This window comes from Oculina patagonica, chromosome 14, assembly GCF_052425735.1.
Source record: "Oculina patagonica isolate OP01 chromosome 14, crgOcupat, whole genome shotgun sequence".
In the NCBI taxonomy this organism is placed as follows: Eukaryota; Metazoa; Cnidaria; class Anthozoa; order Scleractinia; family Oculinidae; genus Oculina; species Oculina patagonica.
The window spans coordinates 7,320,502-7,347,091 of record NC_135771.1 but is presented as its reverse complement, the minus strand read 5'-3'; the positions used below and the strand labels follow the sequence as shown (position 1 = coordinate 7,347,091).

Here is a 26,590-nt window from a genome sequence, read left to right as displayed (position 1 = left end):
CAGATATGAAGTGATATATAAAAGACAGCTCTTAAATTCCGTAGAAATATTTTTTGGAAAACGTTTACTGTAGGCTCTGACCTGAAATGACAAGAAATCCTTTGGTCCGCCATGTTGGCTCTCCTTTCGAAGCCGACCAAAATACAAAGAAAAAAATAAATGGCACTTTTAAACATCCATTTTGTAGTTAAGAACCTAAACTGATATAAGATTAATACAAAATTTCGGCCGAATCGTACTGATAACTTTGCCCTTTGTAATTTTGTTATTGAAATGCCTATGATGAATAAACTAAATTTATGCTTAATGGAACATTCTCAATCGACACAACATTAAAGATATCGGTTGTTCGACTTGCAGACAATTTCAGGGTCCTGTTTGTTTTTTACCTAAACTTGTTGCTTAAACAATTACATCGATGTTGGTTATAATAAAAAAGATTACTTTTTTTAATTTTGTAGCAATAGTTTTTGTAAAACGGCGTTTACGGTAAGCAGTCCTTCGATCCGCTATGTTGACTCGCCTTCGGAGTCGACGAAACCAGCCATCTTTAAAATTTCCAGAGATAAATATAACGGACTTTTAAAACATCCATTTCGTGGTTGAATAAATACGATATTTTGACCAATCGCACTAACAATTTTGTTCCTTTTTTAATATTGATATTAACTATCACGAATAAACTTTGATATATCATAATTGATGGCAGCTATATTATCTTTTATACATTGGAGCATGGTTATTATAAAACAACTTCCCTTGTGAAGGGATCAACACACAGTGGTTTGTTATGAGAAAAAATAATTGACTTCAGTTTTAGAAACGTGAGCAAGTCTACGAGAACGAGAAATGCTGTGAACACGGCAAGTGTTTCCAACAACTTTCTTCAGAGTTCTTCCAATATTCTCAATAATTGGTGTACAGGACGGGGAATGAATGCTTGTTTACATTAGATACGGATACAACTCATCCAATACGGACGATAATTCGTCCGAGATGAGTTATCCGTCAAAAAAGGAAATAACTTGTCCTAGAGTGAAATACACGTCGAGTCCCTCGAGTCAAATGCCCCCGGTAGTGAAATTGACCGTTGCCACGAGTCCATTCCTTGAAGTTGTATGTACGGCACCTGGGTCAAGAAAACTTTCTGGCAGATACTTGGCCATGAGTAGGGCGAGACGAGAAGTGCTGTGAACCAGGAGATCTCGAAGACTAGTATTCCACCGATAGACGCGCAAAGAAGTGGTCTTCAAGATGTACTTTCTGATGATGTCATCGGCCAGGATACTGAAATTCTATAAAGGGTCTTATTCTCCTGGTTATTTTGGGTGTAGTACCTATGGCACTTTCTCAGCTCATTGCTGGAGTCTGTGAACTCGACCCAAGCTATTGACGATTCTTTCGCGGCTGATCTCTTTCGCTTGCCTCTGACTGGTGATTATCACAAAGTGATAATCACCTCCTCTTCTCCTTATAAATAATGTTGACATTTCGTACAGTTTGTTGGAGTTGACTCTAAGGTTGGCATTCTTTCAGTGAAAAGAATGGGTGGACCGTAATCGACGTAAGCAATTAAGGGTAACATGCAGTTGAATGGCCGTGGATATCCTGTCGTCGGATATAGAGAGGTATAGATCGAGAAATGAAAATGACTGATATCAATGCATTCAAGGGCGGGATGACAAAGAAAACCAAATGCATTGTCCTTGATATCAATTACGTCATCCGTACCCCATAAAGCAATCTGATAGAGTAGTGACTTGTTGTCTTAATGGTGGTCAAATATTTCCCTCTCGATCTTTCCAACGAAACGACAGGCTTAAATGATGTCCAACATTTGTCCCCACAGCTACACCACAGTAGTAGGTTGGTGGACTTGTTCAGCAGTTCCGACAAAGGCGGAATGTGTTGTTCTGGACGAAGGTTGAGGTGGTACTTTTAAGTTTGCAAACCATTGTTGGGTGTAATGACGGAAAAGAGACTTGACACCCATAATAAAAATATATCTATTCAAATCTGTTCTCGACTGAAAAGGCCGCACGATCCTAAGTTTTGAAGGGCATGGTTTGGTTTTACATTGCTCGCCTTTCTTTCAACGTAGGTGATTCCTTTTAACATAGGCACTTGGTCCCATAAAAACCAGAGTTTATGACCCCTAACTCAATAATACGGACACCTCGATAATTTATTGTATCAATACACTCAGTTCTGCGCCTATTGTATGCATGTACCCGTATTAAAGAGGTTTAACTGTTGTTCTCTATGGAATATTCGTCAAATCAAAAGTGTACAATACAGCAGTCTATCATTTAGCATTTTCTTTTTATTAACATCATGAAGCCTTTAAGACCAAGTGTCAATATAACAATTCTCCTTGGTGGTTTCCACACATTACTTATAGAACTAGTTGGGAGAATCTGCTAAAATACCAAGACAATTCATGTGTGATAGTTTCCTTGATTCTCATTACTGTTCCTTGGTTACATATTGATTTCATTGTGGGAGAAAAAAAATAAAGATCACCTGTGAGGCTTTAAGGGTTAAATTACGTTACAGCAAGATTTATGACGTTAAGTATATCAAATAATTCATATATATGAACTGCGGATGAAATATAAAGTGAAGAAGTGATACTCGCGGTGAATTGCAATTAAAGAAATTGCAAAGAAAGAAACCAGAAAAAAATTCTGGCTTGAATCCCCTTGATGCCAGAATTTTTTTTGGTTTCTTTCTTTGCAATTTCTTTGATTGCATTTCACTGCGAGGATCACCTCTTCACTTAGTTAGTAAGTTTTATATTATTAACAATATACTACAAAAAAATTTTATTACACTTAAATACTTTTACAAATAATAACACGATTAACATATTGAAGCAAAAACTAAGCTTACATTATTTAAACTGTTTTAAAAATGGCTAGTATAAAACTCTATTCATTGCAAAAACTACATGTATAATGTTTTTCCTAACTTAAATGCCTTTAATATGACTACATTCTTTTCAATTTGGGAAATGTTAGATGAAAAAATTCCAAGGACTACCAAAATAAGTACTGCATGTGAAGCCTGAGGAATTTTTTTTTAACCAATTGTTTCTCAAATGGGACAGCATGGAAAGGATAGGATACAAAAGCTCTTAAAAAATAGAAAAACGAAATACAAGAAACCACAATTTCCTGTACGTATTTAATGAATTCTACAAGATTGAAGATATTTTCTAGGACATAACACTGAGTTGCCTCATGCTACTGAACTGTAGGTAATTGTACTTAGTTTGTCCCCTGCATAGGACAGGAAAAAATTCTGAGTCTCCAATGAAAAAATTTTGTGCACTGATTATTTGCACATATACAAGTCAAATTCAACCTTTCACACATAGAAGTGTCACTGCACTTTTCAATAACATGCACATTCTTACACTTTATGTTCAAAATCCAATTAACAATTGCATTTTTTGCTGACGCCAGTCATAATCAAGGCAACAGCCTACAAACCTTGCAAATCAGTAACAAACAAACAAAATGGATCAAAATCTACCAATCACAACCTACAGACGTGACCTTTTGAACCAACTGAAGTGATCTTCTGTTTCCTTAGAGTTCTGCTTAGATAATTGACAGTAGAGATAAACATGAACTGTTGACTTGAGCAAAGTTTGTATGTTATTGAAATGTGCAGTAATTTTTGCAAAAAAATAGTTCCTTACGAAAACCTAGGCTCCTTTTGTTATTCCCCAGTCTTCAAAACGCCTTGGATTGCATGTTATTGGCTTAAGACCATCCTTGTGTTCTCTCCCTTCTGAAAGTGCCACACAGACTTGGCAATACAGTGGATACTTTGGCATCCAGTAGTCTCCAATAGCAGTTCCAGTAATATCCCCATAACCTTTCCACTTCCACTCTAGATATTTATTATACTCAGTCTCATTGTTACTAAGATATTTCAGGTAATCGGCGAGAAGTTGTGGAGTTTTAAAGTCACGTACTTTTATGACTGAGTGGTTCAGATATGGACCAGGCAGGAATTCATTGAGTTTGTCTGTAGCCAACACTACGGGAACCGATCCAGCGTCCCATGCATCGTGTAGTTGCGCATCAACGAAATAATCGCAGTCTTGGTTAAAAAACACCAAGGTGAACTTGTATTGTCTGGCCAGAATGGATTTGGCTTCTCTGAAATCTTTGCCTTTATCTTTACCATACCTAGCAACCAGACCTTGTTTGTTCCTAAGACAGGCTCCGTAAGAATCAACCTGTACAAATTTCATCAACTGCCTCATGTATTCCGTCCGCACCTTCTCACAATTTGACAATGCTGCCATAATGAGCCCAGTTTTATTCTTAAAAGGAACTGGTGGTGTTAACTTAGGCAACAAAACTGAAGGATCAGGGAAGTCCGAATCCAAACGATAACTTTTCAGCAAGTTGAATTTGGACATGAACTCAGCATCCTTTAATACCGGTGTGTAAACCGGGTTTTCTCGTATTTGCAGAATCCATGGCTTAGATTCTATAGGAGGATATGGCCTTGGATCCCTACCATGGACAACAAAGCCATCTGCCTCTTTTGCTCGTGATATATCACTTGTTAACTCACATTGTACTGGGCATTCACCTTTCGGCCACTTTAAATGTAGATCTAGCCGTCTGCCAAAAAACGTCGACCAGTAAACAATAAGCCAAGTCTTTGTCTTGTTCTCGTATTTGAAGGTGCCATTTCCTCTTTGTGTCCTACGCAAGGCAGGTTTCTTAACCAAGGGAATTTTATCCGAAAAGTTCATCTCGAGTAGCCATAAAAGCGCTGCTAAGAGTACAGCACAAGGGAGAAACTTTATAGCGAACTCTTTTCCTGCCATTTAGTATACTGCATATACCTCTTTGTCTCCTTATGGACCTGTTAAAAATAATATGTTCATATAAGTCACATAGAGAATAATGAGTAGCACAGAGTCAGTAAAAACACGTGTGGACCGTTCTCGTCCACAGAGCCGTCTGTCCCCTCTAGCCAGCGGGGTCATACATTGTACGAGAAAAGGTGGTTCTGGGTACACATGGTTGGCTAGATTTCAACAATGGGAATGTGCTATCCAACCGATCACATCAACCGTTTTTAATTCTTTTGTTAAAATCTAGCCAATCAAATCACGTGTCCCCAGAGCCATCTTTGCCTCGTACAATGGCCCCTGCCGGTTAAGAGGGGCAGGCGGCTCTGTGGTAGCGATGGCCCATTTTATACACCACACAACACTAGTCTGTAATTTCCTCCTGACTAAGTTTTTTTTCGTACTTGACAAAATTTATGGAAACCGCAATTTTAATTAATTTGGGGTGTGAAGTAGCGGTGTGCCGGTGATCGATAATAATCTATAATCGATCAAAAAGTTTCAACGACCTGACAATCCGCTATGATTGATCATAATTGATGGCAGCTATATTATCTTTTATACATTGGAGCATGGTTATTATAAAACAACTTCCCTTGTGAAGGGATTAACGCAAAGTGGTTTGTTATGAGAAAAAAAATTCATTTTAGTTTTAGAAACGTGGGCGAGTCGACGAGAACAAGAAATGCTGTGAACACGGCAAGTGTTTTCAACGACTTTCTACAGAGTTCTTCCAATCTCCTCAACAGTTGGTGTACAGGACGGGGAATGAATGCTTTTTTACATTAGATAGGGATACATCCCATCCAATACGGACGATAATTAGTCCGAGATGAGTTATCCGTCAAAGACGTATATAACTTGTCCTAGAGTGAAATACAGGACGATTACAATTTCAGATGGGCATAAACTCGTCTCAGTTCACCCGTCGCTTTTATAGATTTATAACGAGACGGCTCAAGTTACATCGCGTGACAGCGGTGGCACCAGATGAACAGCAGACAATGCTGGTCACAGCAGTCGAGTCCCTCGAGTCAAATGCCTCCGGTGGTGAAATTGACCGTTGCCACGAGTCCATTCCTTGAAGTCGCATGTAAGGCACCTGGGTCAAGAAAACTTTCCGGCTGGTACTTGGCCATGAGTAGGGCGAGACGAGAAGTGTTGTGAACCAGGAGATCTCGAAGACTAGTATTCCACCGATAGACGCACAAAGGAGTGGTCTTCAAGATGTACTTTCTGGTGATGTCATCGGCAAGGATACTGAAATTCTACCAAGGGTCTTAGGGCGTGATTACATGGCGCATTTCAGCCCTGTTTGCCGGGCTGAGATTTCAGCTCGGCTTCCAAAACAAATCTTCTTGAAAAGACGTTTGCGATTACATGAAGAAAGTTTCATCCCGGGCCGAATTACAGCCCGGGCTGAAATTCCAGCCCGGTTTTTGAAACCGAGCTGGAAATCTCAGCGCGGGCAAACGTGCTGAAAAAAACCTCATGTTATCGCGTTTTCAGTTTCAGCCCGGACTGAAAGTGAGCTTACGGATGCGCAGTGATGGTTTACAACGAAAGAAAATGGCGGCCACGATAATTATTCAGTTTTAAAAGTGTTCAACCAGGGCTGAAATTCGCCATGTAATCGCAACCATGGGGGGCTGGCAGCGAGGCCTGGAACCGAGTCTCGATGATTGCCCCAGTAAATAAATTTGGCTTAGTGAGACTAAGTACTGGTTTAATTGAAAACAAAGATGGGGGAAGTTTATGGCGGACGGGCGTTTGCGAAGGTTTTTAAACGTTAACGTTTCGAGAACTGTTTTCACATTCGAACATCCAGGGGATGATGTAAGCACTTTTTATATATCTAAATTTCCCATTTTTAAGAAACATCACAGGTGAAATTTACGCCGCAAACCGGTGAACGGGACCACCACTGCGTTTTTACATCCCAGTAAAGACAGCGAAATCTCACAGCAGAATATTTTTAGTAATTGTTGCATACACTGGATAAGCTGAACGATCTTTATTTCTGGACTAGACGCCATGATGGTAAGGGTAGCCATTTTTTTTCTGTAAGACTTACATCAAACAGTAGTTGTTATTGAGAAAGTACAGAAGGTTTGATATGACTCGTTTTTTTTTTATTTCCCAAAGCCTCAGAGCCTAGTTAGAATTTGAATATAAATATAATATTTAGGGTAACATGGAACTGAAATGCAATATATCGAAATAAAATATATCAAAATTTAATTGGCCTACCAGTATTTTTTATTTTATGTTTTGCACCAGTTACAATAACATTTTTTCATGTTCAATTAATGTTGCAAGATTAGGTGGTAATGTTTTTCAACAGTTTTCTTTATATTAACTTTTGAACTGAGTATGTCTTCCTAATAATGGCGCTCAATGAGAAAGCTGTTGGGGTAACCTTGCATTTAGTTTTTGCCTATCGCACCTGTGGGGTGAGAATTGAAACTTGGAGGAGGTTGATTGGTTGTAGAATGCTCCAGTCATGGTCAGTCACCTTAAGTAAGTAAGTAAGTAAGTAAGTAAGTAAGTAAGTAAGTAAGTAAGTAAGTAAGTAAGTAAGTAAGTAAGTAAGTAAGTAAGTAAGTAAGTAAGTAAGTAAGAAGTAAGTAAGGTAAGTAGTAAGTAAGTAAGTAAGTAAGTAAGTAAGTAAGTAAGTAAGTAAGTAAGTAAGTAAGTAAGAAGTAAGTAAGTAAGTAAGTAAGTAAGTAAGTAAGTATATAAGTAAGTAAGTAAGCCTTTATTTAAACAGGGTTTCTCTATCAGCTTTACAATTAAAACTGTTATCAATAGAGGCCCTAAAAATTAAAAAGTCGCAAAAAGCCTTATAGTATATCTAAAATGGAAGTTTAAAAATTTAAAATATATGAGGATACTAAGATTTAAGCTAAAATTATGTTACATGTGTAAAAAAGTCGAAATAATTAAAAATTACATATTTTTTTGAAAACTGTTATAAATTTGGCAACCTGAATAATAAAAAGGCTTTCTCGCGGCTTTTGTCCGTACTTTCGGATTCTGAAATTATTTAAATTTTTTTGGTTGTTAAATGTCAACCGTGACAAATTTTTCGCTTGTTATTCCACGCCGCCAAAACATTCTCAGTGACGTGAAACATCAAACGCAAAAACCGCCACTATTCCACCACACGCATGCAGTCATTGATATTTAAATCTTTCTGAGAAAAACAAAACTTTGGGTGACGTCTTTCTTAGCAACGGCTTGATTGACACAGACTTGCACCGTTCCCCGGCACCGCTATGCCGTAAAAGAAAAGTGCAGACTTTCTCCCTCCCCCTCCCCCCCCCCCCCCCCGGCGTGTACGACTGCAATGTATAATGTTCTTAATAAACGAGTTTACTACTAGCTTTCCTGTAGTCTCGAAAAGTATCAGAGCTCTCTAAGTCCTGCCAGTCCCGGTCCCGTGGAACGTTGAAAGAAGTAATTTGTTCAAGTTTTTTGTTTAAAATGGTTTAAACGAGGAATGACCAAAATTTTAACTTTTTCCCTTAGAACGGTTAAAGAACGAGGGAAAAAACACGTATTTTTCTTTCTTTGTGGATGTTTAGGGTGACATAATTCCGTTACTACGGTCTGTTGAACATCAGTCTTTGTTAGCAGTGATTAATTTCTTCAAGTTCACTGAACGTGAAGAGCAGTTAGAAATCGATTCAAGGTACTCTCCTTCATTTTGGTAAATCAAAGAATAGTCACAATTTTGTCTTTTTCGCTTGGCATGCTTAAAGAACGAGAACTAAACACATCTATTTCTTCCTGTTAACACGCGTCAAGAATTTCGTGACTGCTTTGTATAAAGCTCTATCTTTTATGTAAATTTGGACGACTAGAACAGTATTTGAAGTCGAACCATTGTGGCACGGTATTCAAATTTTTGGAAACATCCATAGATTTACATAGTATATAGATTTATCATTTTTCATTTTAACAAAGTTGCAAATATACCGACTGCAAAAGTCCACGGTATGCTCGCACCTGGAATGATAAGAAGTCCTTTGATCCGCCATGTTGGTTCAGCTTCGAAGCCGATCGAAACCGGCCGTCTCCATATTTCCAACAAAAAAACATGGATTTTTTAAACATCCATTTTGTAGTTAAGACCACAAACCAAGATTTCATACAAATTTCGACCAAATCGTAGTAATATTTTAACCTCGTATTAAATTTTGATATTGACTTGCGTATCACGAATAAACTACACTTATGCTGAATGTAACGTTCTTAATCGATATACCATTGAAGATATCGGTCGTTCTACTTTCAGTAAATTTGAGTATCCTGTTTGTTTCTTACCTGAATTTGTTATATAAACCCTATCGATATCAGGTAATATGAAAACGATAACTCTTCAATTCTGTAGCAATATATTTTTTGAATCGTTTACGGTAAACAGTCTTTCGATTTCGATCATGTATTTCAAAGAAAAACTATAATAGAATTTTGAAAAATCTCTTTCGTAGTTCAGACCCCAAACGAAGATTAAATACAAAATTTCGGCTGAATCATATTAACTTAACTATCACGAATAAACTTTATTTATGCTGAATGGAAAATTGCAGTAATAGTTAGGATACATGCAAAATTTTAGCCAATGCAAATCGGTGACGTATTGTGGCCGCCACGTCCTAATATTGCACGATTCCTACAGATTATGACTCTTAGTAGCTGAACAGAGTTTTGCCTGTATAAGGTTGCTTCGGTAAAAAAACGAAGGTTTAAGGCAAAGCGTGTTTCAGTGTTTGCGGTCGATTCATTTCGCACTGCGATTAATCCGAAGACATTGACAAAATAAGTCGCTATGAACATATTGAAAACACTCTGAGATCGTTATGATTTTTACATTACCTGATGTACGTATGCTTGTTTGAACCTTACAATCCGTATCTTCTAACCATGGAGAATAGGCTCGCTTGTTTAAACCTTGATTTTCTTAAAAAAAGCATCCAAAATAGAGAGACAGACCTTCGTTTATCTCGTGACGGAAACTTATGACAGGTTGCGTGATACAAGCCAATGATGGGTGATAGACCCCCCGCCTTTGCCTAATTAATGGTAACGAAGTTTCACTTCAACAACAACGTTCATTTCAATAAAATATATATATTTATATCTTTTTAACCAAACCAATTACTTTAGTTGTGCAGGCATCATGCTTCACTGTTCCTTGAACAGTCGGTCGAGGAGGAATCTAGAATTAAATATTAAGTTTAGCCGGCGGACATGTTTTCAAGTTAATGTGAGCTGTTGTGGAAACAGATTTTGTCACGTGATTCATTCTATTGGTCTGGTACGTTGAAGCGTAACAACCATTGTTGATAGATAGCGTGGAAAAAAATAACTCGATTTGCTATTGGTTCCCTGAAGTTTGCGTGTCCTGCCCTTTCGAGAACCCATTGTTTCTTTTTCAAAACCACAGCCTTGATATTAATATTCGTGCTTAGTGTGTCAGCAATGTGCGAAATACAACCATGAGATGGAATATCTGCGGCGCTGGATGGCTGTCTAGGGGTAGCTGTAAAGAAACTGTTCCTGATCACAGCAGTGGAAGGATAGGTATCTAATTGACACTGCCGTTTTCTTTTTTTTCTTTTTTTCAGAGTAATAACTATGCTAAGTGCACTTGAAGATTACTAAGCCGGAACTCCGCTTGCAATTGACGGGCCACAAAAATGTTTTTCTCAGCCTTAATGTACAAGAAATAAGTGACCGAATGAAAGAGATAACAGTCGTCGGTACGTTCTTAATCCACATAACATTGGAGAAGTCGTTCGTTCGACTGACAATAAATTGCATCTCCTCTGTGTTTGTGGGTGGAAATGACTGAAGAAAATGGAAGCAACCTTGAAGTTAGAGTTTTGCTAGTTTCTTAACTTAACTTGCTGTTCAAACAATCTTAAAGATATGGAGTTATATATAAAGGACAGCTCTTAAATTCGTATAATCAACGGTTTACTGAAAAACTTCAGTAGAAATATTAAAACTAGAGTTGTCCGACGTTTCGATGTAACTAACATCATTATCAAGGTAAAATGTTGTATCGTGGTGTGAATATAAATTAGTTTGTGGAAAATAGTATAATAGACATTTGCTGCATGGTTATGTAAATAATTTCGCGCGGATTGAATCACTTTGCACGTTTAAAGTTGGCTTCAGGTCTTGAATAATCAGCATTTCATTGATGAGGCAATCGACTTTGCTGTGGCATTTCTTTAAAACTGAGAAGTTGTTAATTAGCTTCGGTTTTGAGATCCCGTGCGTGTTCAACATGTACTTTCCAGTTGACGAATTCTGAGAACTGTGTTCGTCAACACGTTGATGTAAGTGTCGATTAGTATAACCGACCTAGTCCATATCGCATAGACCACATTTGAAATAGTACACAACGCATTGTTCGCTCACTATTTTAGGTTATAAATATATCGCTGGATGCGATTTTGTTCAAAAAGTGGGGTCCAGTTAAACGCCAAAAACATTAAAAATACTTTTCTCCAGTTAAATCGAATTAAATCATATTATTACTGAATGATAGGCAGTAGATTTCCCAAAGTTTCATAGCCATCGCGCTAAAGTCGAAAAAGTTATGACACAAAGTTTGACATGGACGAGTGCGCCCGGAATAACTACAGAGCCACCTTAATCGTGCAAAGGGATTCAATCCGCGCGAAACTATTCATAACCATGCAGCAAATGTATATTATATTATTTTCCACAGACTAATTTATATTCACACCACAATACAACATTTTACCTTGATAATCATGTTAGTTACATCGAAACGTCGGACAACTTTAGTTTTAATAGCTCTTAAATTCCGTAGAAATATTTTTTGGGAAACGTTTACTGTAGGCTCCGACCTGGAATGACAAGAAATCCTTTGGTCCGCCATGTTGGCTCTCCTTTCGAAGCCGACCAAAATACAAGAAAAAATAAATGACACTTTTAAACATCCATTTTGTAGTTAAGAACCTAAACTAATATAAGATAAATACAAAATTTCGACCGAATCGTACTGATAACTTTGCTCTTTGTAATTTTGTTATTGAAATGCCTATGATGAATAAACTAAATTTATGCTTAATGGAACATTCTCAATCGACGTAACATTTATAGAGATATCGGTTGTTCGACTTGCAGTCAATTTGAGGGTCCTGTTTGTTTCTTACCTAAACTTGTTGCTTATTTAAACAATCACATCGATGTCGGGTGTTATAAAAGTTATAAAAGATTACTAAGAACTCCGCTTGCAACAGACTGATATATTAAAATGGCTGCAATATTCTTATTTTTTGCCGATAGACATTTTCGGAATATTAATAACCCGGATTGCAATTTCCCTTCCCTCAACTCAGTGCATCCTTGGCTCGCATCACGCGAAGAATGAAGACCTTTCAGTCTACTTTGGACGCCTTTTGGGAAAATTGAGGCTAAAATTCTCTCAGATTCAAACAACCATACCCACATCAGCAAAACGTATTTTCTATACATGGCCAGTAACTTATTTTGTTTATTTCCTGCGGGTAGCTGGTTTTAATTTAGATGTTCAAAGCTAGTGTTGTTCATGGGTGAAGTTGCCTACCACTGATTTCAGAACAGTTTAGACCAAATATCTGCGATATCCCTGTGACGTAGCTCCATTAAATTAGACAATTATTTCAAGATGCTCCGCCCGTGACGTAGCTCCTTTACACTGTAATTATTTTAATAAATAATTATAATTAATAATTATTATACTTAATAAATATATTACTATTATTTTTATTATTATTATTATTATTATCATTTTTATTATTATTATTATTATTATTATTATTATTATTATTATTATTATTATTATTATTATTATTATTATTATTACTCTTCACTTATTGAGTCCCCATTATAAGTAATGCACCCGGTCTGCTTTTTCAAACATCGGATTTACAAACGGTGATTATATTGATCTTGTGCAAGACGGCACAAACATTGGAAAACATGATTCATAAACTTTCTTCTAAGGAACGAATACGACTTAAATATTTATTTCAAAATTAACATAAAAATGATGGCAACAGTTCTGGAAACGTTGCTGTGTCAAATGGAATCCGAATAGAAGTACTTTTAATTATTGCTTTAGTATCAAAAAATGAAGATTTTAGACCTGCATAAAATCATTTAATTCTTATCTCCAACCGTTTAATCTTTGGCCACAATTTTAAAATAATTTACAATGATCTTAATTATTGTTTCTAGAAAAACTACGCTTATAAGCCTTGTGGTTTCCTTCCTTATCACCTCCTGCACTGTAGTTTTGTTTTCATGTTTTTGGAATTAGTGTAATTAAATACACGAAAAAGAAACGTTTTGTTGCTAACGTAGTTGTCGTTGTTTACCCCAGATGTTCCCGTGCCAGTGGAACTCAGTGACCTTCCAAGTGAAATAAGTAAAAACAAACTGAACTTGAAGTGGAGTAAGCCTGGTGACAATGGAACACCACTAATACATTTCATAGTTTGCCAAAAGCTTCTAAATAAACATGACTCAGTGCATGATTGGATCCTCGTGAAGTGGACCAATAAAAGAGTTGAACTGACGTAACTGCATTGGAAATAGGCAAAATGTACGAATTTCCAGAGACTACCATAACAGGTGTGGCGAGGGCACAAAAGGAGAAGAGGACATCAATTAAGTGATGGTTTCAACAGGTACGCTTATTGGTTACTATTGAGAACACCATACAATAAAAAAAATAGGTCACCAAGGGTGACATGAGTCTAATGCCGTATGGCATAGTGATACAGATTGCGCGGTTTTCGTAAGCCGGTTAAAATTGGTTAGAGGTTTGTGTTCGGGAGTTTAATTTAAAATGCTTATAGCAAGCTAGGGGCATCGTGGATGATTATGGATGAAAACGAAACAGTCATAAATGTTATATGCTTCACAAAATTTAAAGTATGAACAGGAGTTGATGTTACTTCTTCCGTATTGTCCGTAAAAGCAGAAACGATTAAACATTTGGACAAGATTGCGTGACGATTTACAAAAAGCATGTTCATTACAACAAGGGTTGAAGAACTTCACATCGTTTTCTTTCAGATTTTTCACCATTTTGATGATGACTCTTGAAACAGATTTTGCAATAAAAGCACTTGAAATAGTGACTGTTACTCCATTGTACTGTAAGCACTTAGTGACAGATTTTCCTAAAAACGGGTGTAAATGCTCACGTCAATATAATGATGACCTTTTGAACGCTGGAAACTAGGCAATTATTATCGAGCTACCATACACAGGAGCGAAGACTGTTTATCATGATGTACAAATTTCGCGAATCATCACTTCCATATCAATGTAACCATTTTATGATTTTTCTAGCTGTAAGAAGAACTTAAGATCTCTGAGAGTCGTAAAAGCATGAAATTCGATTTCAGTGTATGGCAAAGGCCGGGACAGTGTAATACTGCAAAGCGGCCAAACAAACGCATTTTGATTTAGTCGCGTAACTTGATTTACATTTATCCATGTACATCTTTTATTTTTGAAGGTTTTTGTTTGCACTGTAAAGAAAAAATTGGTCAAAATTCGAATGACTTAAATACAAAAACCGAGGTAAAGTTTTCTATTTTTTAAAACAAAATAAATATTTGGTCGCATTGTGTAAATAAACGCGAGTCGCCGTCGAAATATTTTTTCTCAAAGACGTCTTGCTTTTTAAGCAAGACGAAAACACAAGTGCTTAACTGAACTGAAAACGAAGATTTATTTTCACAAAAAGCTTACAAATGTCTTAACTGGAAAATTATTTCGTCCTGTTCAAGTGTTGAATAATCGTGACTTGAGAAAGAACTTTTAATTATGCGTGGGAACACGTGTCGCTGATTGGCTGTTTTTAATTGAAACTAATCGTGCGTGTCCGTACGGAGTCCGTTCTTGCAGCTGATCATTGTTTTCTACATTACAGCGAACGATTATCGATCCCGAACCATTCCCTTGGGATTGCTAACAGCTTTTTTCATATAACAAAGAGTCTAATGCGCATGCGCAAAGCGCACGCAAGCATTAGATTCAATAAATTCATCTACTGAGTTGCAAAATTTAATTATAAATTTAATTTGGTGGTTAATGTAGGTATTATTTTTGGTACACGATCAAGGAAATTCTTGATTAGAAAATAATAATACAAATAAGCATCTTTTGATGTAAATGCACAGAGAATGGAATGCAGTGATTCGCCTATCCATAAACGACAAAGAATAGTTAACTTACATCAGGGTGGCAGTAACTTCTCGTGCTGATTTCAAACTTATGCAGCTTCATCTCGTAAAAAATTGTTCTTATTATTTTACTTGAAACCGTCTTACAGAATTGTGTCGAACTTCGAGAAAAAAGAAAATTAATATAAGTTTGATTAAATTTCGATAATCAGTGGGATTTTTAAAAAAATATTATTTAAACTCGAAAAATGGGATGCCTGCATTTACCCTTGCTATATGGTAATTGGAAACAAGAAAAAAATACAACCATGTCATATGTCCCCAATATTGGTTAGTATGACAAACTTTAAAGGTTGCCTTCTAACCAAATTTCTACTCCCAAGGCTACAAAAGAAAAACGCTTCGAGTCTCAATGTTTCGGTGGCAACAATGTTTTGAGACACTTACAATAGACAATTTACGATGCCGTACACACCATACCAGCATCATAGAACACACTGGACGTGAATAAACACACTGAAATATAATTACTGTTGACCCACGAGTGAATGCACCGATGTCACAGCTGATCCAGAAGTTAAATTTTTTTAACGTAAAATTAAAATTACAATGCGAATCCGCTTAAGTCAATTACTTTATTTTTCAGGTGACTTTTCAGAAGATACAAGCTTTTTTGGATTCTTATGAAATGAAATTATTCAAGGTCAGGATTGATGCCTTATGAGCACGGGTAGTTATAATGAAAGTCTTTTTAATCCTGATACAGAACACCGCCAATTAAATAAATATGCCTATTATTCTATTCTGTCACGAGGTATTCATACAAATTAAGAACGGTTCTCGCTTTATTCGGAGCAACTTATTTTAGCACACTTTGTTATGAGGAATTTGAGTATTTTTAAAAATACATGAAATACTCGCACTCATTTTTTGACACAAGATTTCAATTAGGGTGTGCGCGTGTCGATATTACATATATATTAATTAATGTTTAGACGAGTTTTTATTTTGCAATATTAAGAAGGCACGTTAACTTGTAGGAACAATTCATCTTTTCTCCTTAGGCGTGAAAACGTTGAAAAACTCTTGCACCCTTATTACAGTGGTAGTGCAGATAAAGCGAGAGTGGGAATCTTATTTAGTGAATTACGTTTCACGCATTAGACAACTTAACCAGTATATATTATAGTACAATCAACAAAGTTACTCGATTTTAATTGACATCATAACCCTATTCAGACCGGAGACGGGGGTAGGAGGAGGCGAACGTGGACAAACGCTCGCCTGGCAAATTGTTCCTTTCTTCGATCGGCCGAGTGCGAGCTTGCTATTTCCTTTTGCCGCGCCTAGTACTTTTGTTTTTGACTTAAGCTTCGAAGGCCTCCTGTAACAAACGTTTCCAAGTCGTAGTGTTTTATTGAATTTGATAATGCATTTGAAGATCACTAAACTATCTTCAGTTCGAAAGATATAAATGACATTAGCCTTTGGGGACGAAATTTCCGATTTTTCATGATCAATGAACACTTACTACTTTGGGTATGGAAAGGTGTTATGTCAGAAATATCTTCTTGATATGACATATGGTTTTTATAGAGGAATCCTTTAAACAGTTATAGTTTTGTGATAGAGCTCCGAGGTCAAAGGTACCCCTCGATTAGGGCAAGCAAAAAAATGAAGATTTTAGAATTTTAAAGATTTTAGATTTTTGGTGCAAATAACAGAAAGAATTAAGACAACCAAGGGCCTCCTATCAGCCCAATCGTAAATGAAAAAGATGAAAGAATTGTGTTTAATGTTATATGCTCCGGAGCAGATACAAATGTGCCAGCATTTAGAATCAAAGTGGCTATGAGCCACTGAACTCGGAAAATAAATTATGAAGCAAACAGCAAACTTTTATAAAGATTTGCCAAAGCAAATCATTTTGAACTTTCAACACTGCAGTAAAATCCACTCAGCACATAACATCTAAAATTTGAGGTTTTGAAAGGTAAACGCCTGGTCGGACAAGTTTGTGCCAAATATGGAACAAGTTTATTTTATTATGCTACCATAGTACAACGCAGAAATGCTTTGTTATCACTTTCGTTTTGATTCCGTTCCGCGAATTAATTTATCACGCGCAATGCGAGCTAATGCGTGACGTCTCAAATGTCACGTTGAATTGTTGTTTGGTCGTCTGAGACGCCGCAAATTGCGTTCGGGCAACCAGTTTTTAGGAAAATTATAGGCCCTCTTGCCCGAGAAAAAACCCGCCGGACAATCCAGGAAAAAATTGAAGTATAGGACATTAATTTGATAAATTTGAGAAACCTCGAAATAGCTCTCTTCTGATGGATAAATTCCACGACACCAAATCCGTTTCCGTGTTGTCTTCTAACCCAGACCTTACTTAATTACGCATGCAAATTTGTATGCCTTCGAAATTTTCGATAACTTGAAGCCTTGGAATGCATTTGTTGCCTTCATCTTGAATGAAATGAAATTCTAAACAAAGTTTAATTCAAGTTTCTTTCACATTTCAATCTTTAGTTCGGGAATTTTGACTTTTTTAAGCGAACAGATTGGAAACATCTTTGTTGTCTGGGAAAATATAGTTTGTGTTTATTTAATAGCTGTTTTGAGTTGTGTTTTTGCGGGTGTTTGGATTTTGAAAATTTCTACACTGCTTCAGAAAAACGCATAGGTTATTTTCATTAACATTAAAGGTGAAAGCGTTTTGTTTATTTACTAGAAGGAATGCTGCAGTATAATTTAGGATCGATACACAGTTCACGCTGCGGCGAATGAAAAATAAATTTATAATTTCACGGCCTTGGGACAGAATTTTTAACCAAAAATCATACAACATTTTGAAGCTGGTCGCCTCCTGGCGACTGGCTTTAAAATTTCTTTTATTTCTTCTTTTTAATTTCTAATGACAAAGAAAAATTTTGTCCGACCAGACTGGCTTCTTGTCAGGTCAAAACTTGTTCTTGGCTTGACAAAAAAATGACCTGCTTACAGACAAAAAGTATTTGCAGGCTTGTTATGAGAAAATGAGAGAGGGCTTTCGGCTGTTTATAATTATCGAGGCTACAAAAGTAGATTTTACTTACTACGTGAGCGACTTTTAGTAATCTTACATCTTGGTGTTTCGCATTGGAAATTATCCTAGAAAAGTCGATTTCTTGTGTTCGAGTAAGATTTGCCTCTGTAACTCTTCTGCGCATGCGTTCAGCCCATACATCCGTGAGATTGGAAATATAGTACCATAAAGAGAGCAGTTGGTTTTCAGAAACAAATATGTAACATTAGTGTACTTCATTTTAAGTAACGTAGTTGTGCTACGAGTTTTGCCTAGTACCGGACACAGTCATGCGCAACTCCCCCCCCCCCCCCCTCTAAGCTTCACAAGATTAATAATAAATTAATTTAATTAATTATTCAATTAAAGCGTTTAACAGGAAACGAGGAAAGGAGTGAAGGAGGGAAGGAGTGAAATTGGCCCCATCACCAAAACTCGGAATTTTCCGAGTTAAAAATTGTTTTAAAGATGCTTATTTGTTGGTTACTTTGTGGCCATTATGTTTCCTGACCACTAATTGAGGAGACTAAAATAAGTTCTAAAACATTAATTAAAGTTAACTACATGTCTAATTACCATCTAAAATTCTAAAGTATTAATAGAAACAAAATGCATCATGATATAGGGTATGGCAGGCCCAATTCTTGAAGGTCCCAAGTATCAATGCGCAGCTATAATGGAGCCTCTATGGTCTTTGCTGTGTGACCGATTTTGTTGTCGTCGTACTTTACTCCAGAGAACTGAGAATGGTTGCAACTTGTCAAACGGGCACTAGAAAAGTTCAAAGTCCATCGCGTTGGCCTTGACGTTAGGAACCTACAAGATCTTGCGAAGAGCTTCCACCACTCTTGGTAGAATTCGATCGAAATGTAGTCTGAATATGAAGTCGAGCACAATCACATTTATAATGATACCACTTCTGTTTCCGCCGGCCATCTTCGACATTCGACTTTCTTTAATTTCGGTGGAAGGTCAACCATTATATATCCGTATACCAAGCCTATTTAACCCGTGTGTTTTCCGCACGGCCTCTTGCATTGTTGTAGTTAGTGTTCTCTTTGATAAACGCTTCCACTGCGTTTTTAACAATACCAACATTTTATCACATAAATTCCTTTCAGAATGACCCTGGATAAAACTAATAAAGTTATGAAACAAACAATAGAATAAATAAATACAGTATACATATTATATATTGTAGCCGCTAACCAAAACAGCGAACACTACACAGTCACAACAATTTATTTTACGTCCCGATAGATACTTGCTGAACAGGTAAAACAAACGTCCCGTACCAGCGCGTTAGTTCTTATGCACACCTCCACACTTCGTAATAAGAAAAGAAACATAGCAATGCGACGAAACTTGAAAGGGAAGCGTACGACCATACGACGTTAAACAACAAGCTTATACTGAACGAAAAACGAAAATTACAACCACTAAACGGAATACTAATTACAAAACGACAACGTGCCACGAAAATAGGAAAACGCAAGGGAATACAAAAACAAAGAGAAAATTTGCATAGCGCGGTAACATATATAAAGAAAAAAACTGCACTCGAAGAGGGATATACACTAGCCACGCTTTATTACACAGAAATGTCGTCCCAGGGTCTTCTCGGGGTGATTTTTACGATGGTGGCTAGCCCCCCCGGGGCAGTCCATGATTTTCTTCAACTGTAAATAGCCAGCATTACCGCTATAATTGTTCCTCGTGGGATTGTCTATGCCAGGTCTGGTCAAATTTCGTAGTCTGACAGAGGTTGAGAAGTCAAGTGTAGGCATCGCATCTTTTACACCATCGTTAGAATTGAGGCCGATTTTTTCAATTCTTTTTCTCGTTCCGGCCACCATGGGAATCCCACCCCTTTCACACCCAGGTTTCCGACCCCTGTCCTCCGGACAGCCCAAATTGTCTTGTTCTACGTGGGACTTTCTATGCAAGGTCTAGGTTTAAAGCTAAACTCAGATTTAAACACGCGGTGGTCAATCTTGTAGTCCGACAAAAATTGGAGAAAGTCGGTGTACAGTAGCCATCGCATCATCGCCATCATTATCTCCCTGGCCGAATTCTCTCATCACCTCCAAGTTGGTGCGTGTATCCCAATATACGAGTCACACACGTTTGCCATATTTTTAAATTTAGCCAAAACAAAGCCGGTAGGTTATGATGCAACCTCAGGTCATACCCACGGGCCTATCTGTTGATCAGCGAACGGGTGACATAGCATATTGTTTTCGCCCTGCAACAGGAGTTCGATCAAACTGGTATCTCCTGGAAAAATGTTTTATCAACCCAAGTAATGACTGTATCGCAGTGAAAATATTTCCAGATTAGGTTTAGTTATATTTTGTTACTTATTTTTTCTTTGCCATTAAGATTAATTAACAATATTAACAATCTAAAGAAATAAAGTAATTGTACAATTAAATGAATATGTCATACGCAGTTAAACAGGTTGAAAAAAGAATAAAAAGAAATTAAAACAACAATAAAAACTGTGATGGTGGGGCCTGTCGGAAACCATGAGGCTTATAGAGAAGAGGCCTCTCCATAGTGATTGCAGGTTTACATAATTTATTATGGCATAAGTGGGGCAAAAAAGAAGTTAAAATGTCGTTTCTTAAAAAAAGTACTTAAGTCTCAGAATTGGAAACGATACTGAGAGAGGAATTTCACCATTAGGATCTTGAGAAACAATCAAGTAAGGTTGCTCGTAGGTAGCGAAAGAAGCTCGGATAAAAGTCCCTTTAAACACACTGACGAAGTTATTGTCATCCTTCACGGGAAGATAAGCCTTTGCCCATTTCATTTGATTTAGAAAGCACACACCGAGTTCTATGCCTCTACGAAACGGTTGAAATTCCATGTCCCGAAAGTGGTTCCTTACCTGGAGTAAAAGGGTTAACAATAAATGCAGTTTAGTGGTACATATTTTGCGCAGAACTCAGTTCATCCGTTACATGAAGCCTGAATGATTAACGTTCAGTGAGTCTCAATTTATTTGTGTTTAATTCAACTTGGAAGGGGCGAGAGGTCATTTAAGATTGCCTTTTTCTTGGTCATCTTGAGAGATTTTTGTCAAAAGAGTTTTGACAAATAATTATGCAAACAATGCACAAATAGAGGTAAAAGAAATTAAGCGACGTCTATGTAAAACATATTATTGTATTATTGCTGGTATAACAGTTCATTCCCGGCGGTACTGGCATTTAGAACATTGCGAACAATGTTCAAAGCAGGGAGGGATAGAAACGAGGTCTGGGACCGAATAGCGATGTTCTCACAACTTGCAACGCGATCAGTTCAAGATCTAGTCAGCGGTTTTTGGCCATCTTTTCCCGCGAAATGACGACTACGATGTAATGTGTTCAGTGATTGTAAAGGGGTCACAACTATCTTCACTAAAAATGTAAATGCACTGTTTTATCCAAAAATGTCGTCGTCGTCGTCGTCGTGTAGTTATAAAAACGCAGAATTTTGTGATGTCGCGTTACTTTTGAGCGCTAAAATGCAAATGATTGTACCACGATTTTAAACGCACGTGGGGATCTCAAATGACGTAAAACAAAGAACAACCAAGTCAACAAACAACCTCAAAACAATAGAGCAAGAACAATACCTCAGATCGGCACGGGAAAATTTGATCGCCATGTTTTCATTACCATTTGCGTAATGTTTCTGTTTCACAACAAGCACCACATGTTGACAACAAGAAGCTTTCCGGAGAAATTTTCGCTGCTTTAAAGACACAGCTTACAAAACTTCTTTTACTGCTATAAAAAAGCAACCGAATTCTCCCACTGGCCGTCATTGTTTTGGCAAATTCGGAAAGAGAGGATCTGCTCATGCGTCTTAGAGGCATCCACTGACTACCGCCACGATGATTGCTTTGCAAGTTGTGAGAGCATCCCTCAGATTTCATATAAGAGAATGTATGGGAGTTGCTTCCCCCTTCCCCCTTCCTGGTTCAAAGGAAAGATTGTTATCTGTAAAGTTGGTCGGTTATACGAAATTCCTTCAGCTTTGCTGCACCGTGCAGTCATTTAAATGAACTTTAATAGACAAGTCCTGAATGAACTAATGCCTTGTCATTGCCACTGAACTAAACTAACTTTGAATAATAGTTTTAATAGCAATGTAAACAGGTTGAAGGATAACTACTACTCAGAGTTGAAATATTGAAAGGAAGCACTCTCTTCGTTTCCCCTTGGTTCCACATAGTTTTTCTTTTATTTATTTATGCATTCATTTAAACACTTAAATTGTTTGTTTGTCCTTGGGTATTTATCTCACTGAAAACTATTATCTCTTTCATTCGGTCACTTATTTTTTATACCTTAAGGATCAGAAAAAATTAAAAATATCGCGGCAATTGCCAGTGTCTGTTGCAAGCGGAGTTCTCAGTAATCTTCCACTGATGTGATCAAGAACAGTTTTTGTAGAGCTACCCATAGCAGCCATCCAAGGCCGCATATTTTCCACCTCATGGTTGTATTTCGCACGTCCCTAACACGCCGTAAAAACGGCTTTGTGCGTTTCTGCTCCTTTTTACCTTTGCCAGGAGGAAAGGTGAATTTGATACAATTGCTTCAAATTGCAAGTGGAATGACAGTGAAGAAAAGTGAAATTGGTAGTGCAGAAGTGTGAAATTGGTAGAGCAGAAACATGAAATTGGCATTGTAGAACCGTGACAGTGGCAATAAAAAAATGAAAAGTGAAATTGGCGCTGTAGAAACGTGAAATTAATGACAGTGCATAAACATGAAATTGGTAGTGCAGAAACATGAAATCGGCAGGGAAGAAACATGAAATTAGTGTGGTGGAAACGTGAGATCAGCAGTGCAGAAAATTTACTATTAGTTTTGTTGAAATATGAAATTGGCATTGTAGAAACATGAGATTGGCAGTACAGAAACTTGAAATTGGCAGTGCAGAAACATCAAATAAGCATGAGAAAAGGTGAAATTGTAGTATAGAAAAGTGAAATTGTCATTACAGAAACAGAAACTAGCAGTGTAGAAAGGTGAAATCGGCATTACAAAAAAGTGAAATTGTAGTATAGAAAAGTTATAGAAAAAGCAATTAGAAACCTTTGCTTCCACTGATGTGATCAAGAACAGATGGGTAGTGCAGAAAAGTGAAATTGGCAGTAACTAAATTTGCAAATGAATTGAAAGAACTTAAAACTCTTATTAACGAAATTTGAAATTGAAATTGAAATTGGCAGTGCAGAACTGGAAAAAAACGCCTCGATGGCAACAAATTAAATTCCCTAAAAATACTGGTATTTAGTAAATTCCCTGTAAGCACGCCAGAAGAAAAGGACAAAGCCTGGAGGATCATTGGAAGACTTCTGGAAACTTTCTTTATCTTCGGAAAAATTAGAAAAATGATCGGAAACGTTCGTATGGCCTTCGAACAACAATCGGACAATCTTCGGAAGTCTTCGGTCTAGAAGTTGCTCTGAAAACAAAAAGTTGCTAGAACGGAAAAAAGTCGCTCCAAAAATGAATACCTGCCAAAGTTTTTTTGGACTGTCCTAATCCCCACGTTCCGAACGCTTCGCCGGCTCTGGAGGTAAATTTGTCGGTCAGAACGATTGTAAAACTAATTTGCTAAAGATTTCTACAGAGATGTATTAAACGAGGTTATGATACAGGTAGAGCTGTAGGTCCGGTGCATAACAATATATTTGACCGGCAACTTCGCGGAACGTGAAAAAAAAACCTTATTCACGATTTTCTTTTTAAATTGGTTGAAGCGAGGAATACCCAATCGTTTTCGATTCGTACCGAGATCTATGACTCTAAGTAGTTGGACAGACTTTCGCCAGTAACAACTCGGCCAGGCGCAGTTTCGGTAAAAAAAAAACGAAGGTACAAGGTAAAGTGTGTTTCTGCGTCTGAGGTCGATTCACTTGGCGCACCCATTAATACGAAGAAATAAAAAAAAAAATCGTTATGAATAAATTGAAAACCCTCTCTGAGATTCTTCTGCTTTTGAAATTTAATGTATGTATGCTTGTTTAAAAATTAACTGTCCGTATCCTATAACCCTGGAGAATAGGGCCGGTTGTTTGAATCTTCATTTTTTCGACGTTTTTGCTTGTTTACAAGCTAAAATGGTAGAATAGGGGTTAGTAGACAAGATTTGGAACCACATATTTGTAAACTCTCAAGGGACTTTTTTAATTTCTCAAGGGACTGTTTTAATTTCTCAAGGGATTACTTTCCGCTGTGGGTGATCACTTGCGATTTCGTGGAAAAAACGTGACTTGTCACATTTACAAACGTTATATAACAATTTTAAAAGTGACATGTCAGCTTTCTTATCTCAACGCACGTGTGTCTGAAAGGCGATCTATAAAAAGCGTCGCACAAACAATGGATTGCGTAACTAAAACACGAATAAATAATCACTAGCACTTACATCGCGTTGAGAGCAATGTTGCATGAATCGGCTTTACAACATGCGATCGTATCTACGCAGTTCGAGTGGAATTTCAGTCAAAGACAGCAAAATTCTTTCGTATTTCATCTTCAAATATAATTCGAAAGCATTCACTGTATATGTGGCTTTTGTTTAATCCTGGGTCTTGATATCCGACCCTCGCCGAGCCTAGACAAAACGCAGCTTGAGTGTAACGATTTGTTTACGCAATGTTTTCTCCGACAGTAGTCGGAAATATCCGTATTTTTTTTCGTGCTTTTTCATGGAGCAATCGTAACGATACGGCCTTGAACACATTGAACGGCGGTCTACCTATAACAATTCAAATATAGCGTCGCAAAAACAAAGCGTCGAACGCATATTTTGCTGTTTCATTTGCTAATTTCGCTGCCGTAATCGACTGCCTCGAAAGGTCCTTGCAGTTTTAAAGTATAGAATTGTCAGATCTCGCTGAAATTTGCACTGTTTATTTGTGTAATGTTAAGGAATATGTGTATAAATACCCGGCGCGAACGAGCCATTTTTGACAAAATTATATGGCTGCATTTCCTCCGCGAAGATAGGAAATTGTTAAATTAAACTACAAAAAAACTGTAATGATAAGTTCGAAGAACAATGCACAAGATAAACCTTCGACTCATACTTCATGCAAAAACGTCGATATCTCGAAGAGACTTTGATTCTAAAAGAAGTCCAATACATTAATATTATATGACATATATAGAGAGAAAGACTTCCGTCTGTTAAGAAAGCTAGATCAACCCAATTACTTAATGTAGGTACATTGAAGCGTGGCATCAATCCTTGATAGAGAGCATAAAAAACTTGGTTTGCTGAAGTTGGCGTGGAACATAATATACGGCGTTGGATGATTGCAAATTACAGTTATTTATCACATCATTGGAAGCAAAGACATCGAGTTAGTCGAGTTGGAAGACAAAAAGACAATGTCACCTGCTAACGCGCCTTTTGTTTTGTGGCCGCCATTTTTTTTAAAACTTCAATACGCAGTATGCAGGTGTTATTTTTGTTGCTGCAGTTGTAGTGAGAACATCCGCCATATTTTATCAAGGAAGAGAACGAACATCTCTCATCTTTGCCGAGAAAAATGTACAATGTTGATATTATGGCGGACGTTTCTAGGGCTATACTAAATCTCGAGATTTCTTCGACTTTGTTTATTTGTTCTTGGACAAAGCGGTGGAATAATAATTTTGTCCCCCTGAAGAAGGCAGCATTGCCGAAACGTCGGGAAAAGTATTTTGACTTCAGCGTAGTATTTACCTCTTACCTATTTCCTATTTCCTATCCCTGCGCAGGGATTCTAATTGATATTACTGAAGTGTTTGTTCCCATCTAATCCCATGAGAGGTTTCACAACTTCTGTCAGTCGAGACGGTTCGAGTAAAATGGTTACACTGTACATACCGTACATTTTTCAGAAATTTGGTCATGGTGGAAGTTGTAGTGGTTAATAAGCCTGCTTAGATGTTAAATCGTAAGTAAATCGTTAAAATTATTTCTTCTAGAACTGCTCAGGCTTCGAGAAGCGATCGAGAAATTCGAGCTAGTGGTGTCAGTTTTGCGATTCTTTCACTATTTCGGCTGCAGTTTGAACTATTCGACGCTGTTTACATCAGACATCGGGAACACAAAAAATATAATGTCGAACGGGAAAGGTAAGTAAGTACTATTTAGTTTTTGTGGTAGTGGTAGCTGTAGATAACTTGGTGGTGTCTCATTTAGAACTCTTGTTTTGAAAGCGCACGCATTTAAAACTAACGGATTCGAAAATCAAATATTTGCTACCAGGCGTTGTCAATCGCTAGAAATCGATATCTAAGTAAACTGACTAATAGGATGGACATACCTTTAACGAAATCGGAGCCACTATACAAGCTGAAGCAGCCTCACCAACTCACTGTCTCGAAAACAAGAGCGACTTTTTTCTAATTA

The 26,590-nt window shown here is 37.2% G+C and overlaps 1 protein-coding gene and 3 long non-coding RNA genes across 6 annotated transcripts in view; 3 read left to right on the top strand and 1 right to left on the bottom strand.

The window, feature by feature from the left end:
- The window catches only part of LOC144638382 (uncharacterized), a 48,971-nt gene that overhangs the window by 635 nt on the left and 21,746 nt on the right, over window positions 1-26,590 (top strand). The gene's annotated exons all lie outside the window — the stretch shown is intronic.
- Window positions 1-26,590, top strand: part of LOC144638378 (uncharacterized) — a 68,500-nt gene that overhangs the window by 33,264 nt on the left and 8,646 nt on the right. The gene's annotated exons all lie outside the window — the stretch shown is intronic.
- LOC144638215 (GDP-fucose protein O-fucosyltransferase 4-like) lies at window positions 2,304-26,590 on the bottom strand. 2 transcript variants are annotated; one of them, XM_078497420.1, is made up of 2 exons: window positions 26,505-26,590; window positions 2,304-4,893 (listed from the first exon to the last, which is right to left on the bottom strand). In XM_078497420.1, exon 2 carries the CDS (start codon window positions 4,853-4,855, stop codon window positions 3,713-3,715), a length of 1,143 nt encoding a protein of 380 aa, XP_078353546.1. In that variant the 5' UTR covers window positions 4,856-4,893; window positions 26,505-26,590; the 3' UTR covers window positions 2,304-3,712. The 2 variants fall into 2 exon arrangements, with proteins under 2 accessions (XP_078353546.1, XP_078353545.1); XM_078497419.1 differs by lacking the exon at window positions 26,505-26,590 and adding an exon at window positions 9,764-9,915.
- LOC144638370 (uncharacterized) lies at window positions 10,155-19,374 on the top strand. 2 transcript variants are annotated; one of them, XR_013567906.1, is made up of 4 exons: window positions 10,155-10,471; window positions 13,293-13,599; window positions 15,755-15,811; window positions 16,173-19,374. It is a non-coding gene; the product is annotated as an uncharacterized LOC144638370 (long non-coding RNA). The 2 variants fall into 2 exon arrangements; XR_013567905.1 differs by having other exon boundaries at window positions 10,156-10,471; window positions 15,755-19,374.

Excerpts from the sequence above, each read along its gene's own strand:
- LOC144638215 (XM_078497420.1), bottom strand. The coding sequence starts at position 4,855 with ATGGCAGGAAAAGAGTTCGCTATAAAGTTTCTCCCTTGTGCTGTACTC.